The 8790-nt window shown below is 36.8% G+C and overlaps 1 protein-coding gene across 1 annotated transcript in view; it reads right to left on the reverse strand.

Moving 5' to 3' along the window:
• Positions 1-8790, reverse strand: part of LOC136829608 (uncharacterized) — a 576969-nt gene that overhangs the window by 211831 nt on the left and 356348 nt on the right. Inside the window, 1 exon segment of the mRNA XM_067088454.1 lies at positions 1082-1539. Coding sequence (XP_066944555.1) covers positions 1082-1539 — 458 coding nt within the window.

Below are 8790 nucleotides of genomic sequence, written 5' to 3' on the forward strand. Positions count from 1 at the left end.
CCCTTCGTCGGAAACGGCAAAGGCAGAGACCTTCGTTTGATGCGGCATTCAGTGGCAATTGCCCGCCTATTCATTCACATACGACATTCTCCTCAGACGGATTCAGCTCACAAAGGGGCGGCCGTTACTTACAACTCTGTTATGCGAGGAAGGTTCTTGTTTACACAACTCAGGAGAGGATAATACACGTATACACATTCAAATACGTACAAACAATCCACCACTCCATGCATCTGTCTACGTAGTCAGTCACAGTCTCTATGACGATGAAGAGTGTTTTCACCTACGTTAATATAAATGATTAAGAAGAAAGCGCCGAGGACCGAATTCTCTGGAGACCGAGGCTTACGGAAGGATTTAGTGTTGCTGAAGAGATGTGAAGGAGTTGCAGTCAAGGGAGAAATGTTGAGCGGAATAACCTTCCTGCACACCAAGAGCAGTAATGAATGACACAGCCATGATAGTAGAAGTAATAGTAGCAGGAGTAGCAGAAGTAGTAAAGTTCTAGTGAGGTTTGGCGAGGGCTTCACTACCTAGTTCTTTCATTCTATAATTGTAAATAACATTCAGACACCTAAAATATTTATTTAATTACATATTCAGATAAACAAACTGCCCTAAAATTAGCGTTCTTTTGACAAATTTAAACTTTTCTTTTAAGACGACTATCATTCCTTGTCGCCCTATGGCTACCAAGGTTATGTCTAAAAATACGTCATGTCTTCCAGTATATAATATCACGCTTTTTCCACAACTGTGGCGATCAGTTTACATGACAGAGACGGCCTCTGAACTGCCGACTTGGTTTCCATACTCTTCATTGAATGTTTTTGTGATTTTCTCCAGAATTTCATTTTCCACTTATTCAAAAGAGAACTGTCTAAGGTTACTACATTAATGCTTCTACCGACTTCAACTAAACCAAAATTTCGCTCATAATATCAGCTGGAAATCTACGTGGTGACTCAGTAGTTGCTGAAGGACTAGATTATTGTAATAAATCTTACGGAGATGAGGCGCAGAGTCGTTAGCTGAAGGCTCTTCCGAGTAGGCAGAATTCAAGCCACAGCGAGAAACTTACCCTGTATTTCTCTGGCAGAAGTGAAGGACGAACATCAATCAGGGCTTCCAGAACGTCTGGACTCCTAACGCGTCCTTGCGCCCATAGGACCACATCCTCCGGATCCTTACCGTAAGTGCCACGCACTGTCCTGAGGTCAGCGTTCCTTCCTTCTTGTACCTTCCTCAGTAGGACTTGGAGTTCGGTATGTTCTGAGAGAATGTGATAGTGGAGTTTCAGGCAGGCTCCTTCCTCGGGGTCTCCGTCGATGAGGTCTGTCACTTCGTCCTCGTAGCAAGTCAGTCCTCCGCTTTCACAAAGGTCGCTGGAATTCTCGATGTCCAAGAGGTCAAAGGTTAGTTGGTTCTTCCTTATCACCGGTGAGACGAGATCAGCCCACTGCTGTTCGTGCCAGGTAGATGACCGTCTGGAACCGGTGGGCGGGGCGACGCTCCCACTTCTCACTTCTGCCATAATACCTTTGAGGAAATTAAGTAGTTATTAAATTATAAATAAAAGTAATTAAACAATCATTTCAGATTATGTCTACTAAATAAGTTGAATGTACTTACATATCAGAATCAAAATAATTCTTTAAAATGTAATCCTTTATTATTAAATACTGAAATCAGTTGATTTATAAAAATATAAAAAATAACACAAGCCCGAAAATGGATGAAATGCCTAAAATATTATGGACGTACAAAAAATATTTAAAAATCATAATTTAATAATTATATGAAACACGATTTTGAAATGCATAAGATATGCAACACTATTTGTAACTTTCATCTGTATATTAATAGAGACGATGTGAAGAGCATTTAGTTTCATTACCATCAAAAGAAAAAAGTTTCACTTTTTGTGACAGATCTTGTGGTTTCAAAGTGCGCAACATTAATGATGTATGACATCGACGGTAAGAATATACACACTAGTGTAGGGTTAGAATAAAGATGAGACACTAGGAACATACAGAATGGTTTGGAATCTGAGCAGGGCTAAGGCAATACGAATAAAAGTAAGGCAGTAATGCTAGGTACAGTGATCTGACTTACGACAAGGGGTGAGACTACAAGATTGATTAGACTGGGCTGGTGTATGAGCAGAACTGAGACAAGAAGAATATGTATACTTATTCGTGTAAGAGTAGGGATGCTATAGTACTATTTTGTAGACTGGATTGGTGTATGAGCAGAACTGAGGCAGGGACACTATGTATTGTATACCTAATGGTTTACAATCAAAAGTAACATGTGGAGATTGTATGTTAAAAGCCAGCAGGAAATAATCATAAGCAGCAGTACCTAACGCTTTCGTGTATTCTTGATGCACCTCATCAGGGCACAATATAAGAGTGAAAAACAACTTCGAAATTTCAAAGCTAATCATAAAAACGAATAAAAAAGTAAAATACAGAACAACAAAACAGCCTAACCAGGAAGCAAATGGTCCAAAAGCCAAGAATTGCACTTGGGTAAATATTACGAATGGAAATGAAACTACTAAGCAGTCAATTACACATTTACTAAGTTGTCAACAATAGATTTCGCAAGCCAGTTATCTCTAGTTTATATTGTCCATTGCTAATAAAAAAAACACTACTTGACTTAGGTTTTATTATGATAGATTCTATAATGTTTCTTTTAATAATAAGAGTAGGAGTGAGACAGTAAGATTCTGTAGACTGGGCTGGCGTATGAGCACAATTGAGACAAGACTACTATGTTTACTTTGTGGTGTAAGAGTTGGAGTGCGACAGATTTTGTATACTGGCCTGGTGTATGAGCAGAATTAAGACAAGAACGTATACTTTTTGGTGTAAGAGTAGGGGTGAGACAGTAAAATATTGTAGACTGGGCTGGCGTATGAGAGAACTGAGACATGAAGACCACGTATACTTACTCGTGTAAGAGTATGGGTGAAACAGACTTTGTATACTGGGTGGTGCTTGAACAGAATTATGACAAGAAGAATAAGTATATTTATTGGCGTAAGAACAGTGGTGAGAGAGTAAGATTTTGTAGACTGGGTTGATGTATGAGCAGAACTGAGACAGGAAGACTATGTATACTTACTGGTGTAAAAGTAGGGGTGAGACAGAATTTGTATACTGGGGTGTTGTATAAGCAGAACTGAGAAAAGATGACTATGTATACTTATTGGTGTTAGAGTAGGGGCGAGAGAGTAAGATTCTGTACAGTAGACTGGGCTGGTTTATGGGCAGAATTGAGATAGGAAGACTATATATACTCACTGGTGTAAGAGTAGGGGTGAGACAGATTTTGTATACTTGGGTGGGGTATGGGGTATGAGCAAAATTAAGACGAGAAGAATAAGTATAGTTAATGGTGTAAGAACAGTGGTGAGACAGTAAGATTTTTGTAGACTGGGTTGATGTACGAGCAGAATTGAGACAGGAAGACTATGTATACTTTCTGGTGTAAGAGTAGGGGTGAGCCAGTAAGATTTTGTGTACTGAGCTCGTGTATGAGCAGAATTAAGACAGGAAGAATATGTATACTTATTAGTGTAAGACTAGGGGTGAAACAGCTAGAATATGTAGACTATTTGAGGTAAGAAGGGTGAATAAAAAGGGCGTTGCTTTTTAGGTTGTTCGATATTTCTATGGAAGGATCGGTGAGAGATTTAATATGAAGACAAGAGCAAATGGTGTAAGGTTAATGGCATGGAAAATGTTGAGTCAAAAAGTAAAAGGCTGATATTTGCAGATATCTTTGCTGGGTTTTCATACCGTAATAAAAAGAAGTTGTAGTGCCTGAAAAATGACTTTCAAGGGTCGTAAGATAAAAATATTGAATAAGAACTTTCGAAAAAGTGATCATATGAGAAGATTAATTGGTGTGTTCGTGTGGTCTCTCTCACTCTCTCTCTCTATATATATATACATATATATTTTTTTATTGGAAGATTATACACATGTACATACACACACACACACACATATATATATATATATATATATATATATATATATATATATATATATATATATATATATATATATATATATATATATATATATATATATATATATATATATATATATATATATATATATATATATATATATATACCGGGTGTTTCGAAGTTAGAGACCCTCCCCACAAAACAAATGGAAAGTTATGAAGTTTTCTGCTATAGCCTACCTCCAAATACATTATTTTAAGTTTCTATTAAGCTATTTTCATTTTACATTTCTTGTATTTTCAGACTGAGTGACGGGGTTAGATACAGCCATGGCTAATGACTCACAGGAAATCAAATGGATTGACCGAATCCGGGCTATAACCTTCAGAGAGGCCAGGGATGCAGGCGCATCCTTCATTTCACGTTCCTGGATAGCTAAATACATTAAAAGAGATGAATTCTTTCTTAAAACAAACTGGAACAAAAATCCATATCACTGTCATTGCGAAAAGAGTGAGAATCTTGGAAGGCCTGAAGTCCTTTCTCAGGAGTCAAAAGACATCATAGCTGAGGCAGCGGGTAGACCAAGAAAGTCTTTATGTAAATTGGCGTTTGAACTAGAAAAAAAAGGGGAAAGAAGAGAAGTTATAGTGCTGTATACTGTGAGTTGAAAAAATCTGGTATCAAGCAATTTAATGTTATCAGCAAGCCCAACATCACTCATCAGCAGAGAGAAGACCGTGCATGGTTTTGTGGTTCATTTCTTAAAGATTGGGATGAAGCTGACTTTCTCCATGTTGCTACATCAGATGAATTCTTCATTTACACAGTCAGGAAGCCAAATCATAAAAATGACATCATTTGGGCTGCAAAGTTGGATGATATCAGAGATGATGTGTATGAAAATATTGGTAGTATCTTAAAGGATCGTGTTGAAGTGCGCACAGTGAACTATAATGGTATACCAAGCCTCGACGACCTGCGAAGAGAGGTGACCAAAGTGCTCAGGGAAATGGAGTTTAAGTCTCAGCTTTTTTGCAATTTGCTGAAATCATTCCCCTCGAGAATGCATGCTGTGGTACAGGCAGATGGAGGCCACACAAAATACTAAATACTCAGAGAGAAACTTAAATAAATACCTGTTCTGAATTACTTTTGTTTTTGTCCATATCAATTTTAGTTTACGCTGTAGAGGGTGGGGGGCTCTAATTTCAAAACACCCTGTATACATATATATAACTAAGCCCACGGCAGAAGGTGAGTGAAAACTGGGGCTTTGAACAAGTACTTTCGTAGTTTATTCTACATTTTCAAGTTCACACTGAATACAAAACAAGTTGACGGAGATTTATATACAAAAACAGAAGGTGGGGGCAGGATTACAGCTTGTTAATCTGGGCAGCATGTTCTTTAAACAAACAAGACAGGGACAAAGGATCAAGGGATAATCCAAGGTGGAGATTAACATTCCTGGTGGAAGTAGCTTCAATGAACACAGTCTCTAGCAGATTTCTTTTCTGATGGTCATTGACCTTGTAGATAACCATTGACTTATCCCAGTTCATCATATGGCCTGTCTTAAGCCAATGATCCACAGTGCTGTTAGTTGATAAGCCTCTTGAAATGGTATATTTGTGTTAGGAGCTTCTTACTTTTAGTCCTTTTGATGTTTGACCAATATATATCTTATTACATTCTTTGCAAGGAATACTGTATACCACATTGTTTGAATTGTGTGGGCTATTCTTAATTAGTTTATTTCTCAAAATATTATTATATTTAAATACTAAGTTAATATCAATAGTTGACGATATTTTAGCTGTTTTGCCTGCTGGTACTGATGTAAATGATTTACTCTCTAATTTGAATAATCAGCTACCATCCATTAAGTTTACTTTAAAATTAGAAAAAGACAATTGCCTCCCTTTCTAAGATGTTTTAATACATAATGAACCATTTCAATGCAAATTCAGTATTTATAGGAAACCAACTAACAACTTATGTCCATTTTTATTTAGGCAACCACCTTAATATCAAAATATCAATTTCTTCTTCTATGTTTTTACGAGCATTGAGCATTGTCAGTCCCCAGTATTTGGATGAAGATATCGAATATATAAGAGAAATAGGGACAGATTTATGTTATCCTTCACATATACTAGATATTTGCAATAAAGGCCACAAAAAGTTTTATGCCCCTCTTTTTATACTGGCCATTCCAGTAAAGATTTAGATGTATGAATTAAACAGCATAAGTATTCTGTCAAAAGTTAAGTATACCTTAGTTTAACCAGACCACTGAGCTGATTAACAGCTCTCCTAGGGCTGGCTCGGAGGATTAGATTTATTTTTCGTGACTACGAACCAACTGGTTACCTAGCAATGGTCCCCTACAACTTATTGTGGAATCTGAACCACAATGTAACGAGAAATTAATTTCTACCACCAGAAATAAATTCCTCTAATTCTTCATTGGCCAGTCGGAGAATCGAACATGGGTCCAGCAGAGTGCTAGCTGAGAACGATATCGACCCGTCCAACTAGGAATTAGTATTCTGTCAAAACTGGGCAAACATCCAATGCAATATTCATTCAATTAAGTGAAAACTATCACAGGATAAATTGGACAAAGTTCAGCGATTCCCAGATTGAAAGATTTCTCTTCAAGAAATCTTTTAGAATCTACTATTATACAGCTTACTTCCAGTTGTAATTTTAACCGTAGACTTGGCATGCATTATTTGGACCCCTGTATTAATAAAATGTTCAAGAATGACCTCAAAGATAAAATCACTGACTTAATTATTAATTAGTCACCTTATATATATTTTCTATGCATTCATATGTTTAATATATACTTTTTTGTGAAAATGTTCACTTTGCAAAAATTTTCATTGTTTACCATAAGGAGAATTATTGAGTTGTACTTTTATAACATATGCAATCAACTTACTCTTTCCACGGTCATTTTTTGGTGGTCAGTACCTCTACCTGTATGGTCTTTTAATTGACTTTTCCAAGCTTTCAAGAAGTTGGGCCTAATCTTTTGTAAAACCTCTTAAATATATACCTCTGTTAACCTCTTAAATACATACCTCTGTTTTGGTAGGTCTACTAATTCTTCAACTGTGTTGGATTCCAGGTACATATTTTCCTTTATAATCCCCATCTGTCATTTATACCTTATTTTTATATTTCTATCAGTCTGCTAAGTAAAGGACAATAAGTCGAAAGGCCTGGCACCACTCCGCCGCTTTTCTTTCCTTCGTGGCATTGCCTGTATTTATATATTCATCACGTTCCATATTTTCGTGATTCAGTTACACACACACACATACTGTATATATAATGCTGGAAGAAGCTAAACACGTTTGAATGTTGCATAATTTGGCGCTCTTGTAACGGAAAAGAAAAGCAAATCTTTGAAAGCACTGGGTTGATAGTGTGGAAAAATTTGGAAGCTCAGAAAAGAATGATTGACAGAACAGAATATCGTAGTAGCCTATATATTAAAAGGGTGACAGGCTGGTAAGCTTTCCATCTACGTCTAAGGAGTGGCTACAAATCTGAGGAAGTTTCTAGCCCTCCTTAGCAATTTCTGATTTGCCCTTAAAAGTTTAAAAGTTGTTTTAAAATTTACATGATTTTCTCTCTCTCTCTCTCTGGTCGTGGTATTCTACTTTATGGAAACCCGCTTTCTGGTCAAGATAACTGGGAGAATAATAACAGCAGCTGCAGCATCAACAAAATAGTATGATGACGACAATATGCCTACAGAGCCCGCTTACGAAACAGCAGATGCCCCTGACTCTGAGATGAATATTAAGGAGCAGCGTCGACTTTGTTTAGAATTTACATAAAAGTTTGCCTATGGCTCGGGATTATTGGCTGCCGGGGATGTATAGGGAAGATGAAGATGAACAAGAAGAGTGAAGAGGCTGAGGAAGGATGGACCAAAAGATAAGGAGGCGCGAAGGAAAGAATGACCAAAGATGAGACAGGATAAGGGATATAAAACAACAAAAAGAAAAAGAAAGTAAGATAGAGAGGTTTTCATCAAAAGAAAATAAAAGTGCGAAGGAAACGGGCACTGTCTGACGATAACAAAGCTAATATAAATGAATGACGAGGTTTCAGGTCATTCAGAAAGAAATCTTTGATACTGACAGAAAAAAGGGACACAAAGAAAGCAATAAGCCAAATGAGTCAGTTACACTTCTAAAAAAAAAGGGAGCAAAAATGAAGGCTGCAAAGGATGCGAAGGATAACACAGAAAATCCTGATTGGAACACGAACTACAACGGCCATTAACGATAAAGACTCCATAACCTTTGTAAAGAGCGCCCAGAGCAGGAAGATTAAGTGTAGTTACAACTCCTTTTATGACGTACATAAATCGGAGGCCTTCGATAAACTCGGGCAACAAAACACTTTTTTAAGTTTTTGTGCCTTACCTTTGTTTCGTCTAACATCCAATTCTCAGCTCAAGATCAGCAGTAAATAAGGACGTAACAGAGCGAACATTTCTGGTAAGGACATAATATGATGCTGTGAAGGGGACGCACTGTTTAGCAACTATATATATCAGAAGCTGAGTCTTTAACACGTAACTGTATGCACATAAATACACATTAGAATGCATTTTTAATTCACGCACGAGCCCTCACTTTTGTATTAATAAGATATGATTTTTTTCTTCAAAATAAAGCTGTGAGATGTTTCTAGAGAAGACACATAACGGCCGCATATATATATATATATATATATATATATATATATATATATATATATATATATAT

Source organism: Macrobrachium rosenbergii, chromosome 44 (assembly GCF_040412425.1).
Source record: "Macrobrachium rosenbergii isolate ZJJX-2024 chromosome 44, ASM4041242v1, whole genome shotgun sequence".
NCBI classification, from domain to species: domain Eukaryota; kingdom Metazoa; phylum Arthropoda; class Malacostraca; order Decapoda; family Palaemonidae; genus Macrobrachium; species Macrobrachium rosenbergii.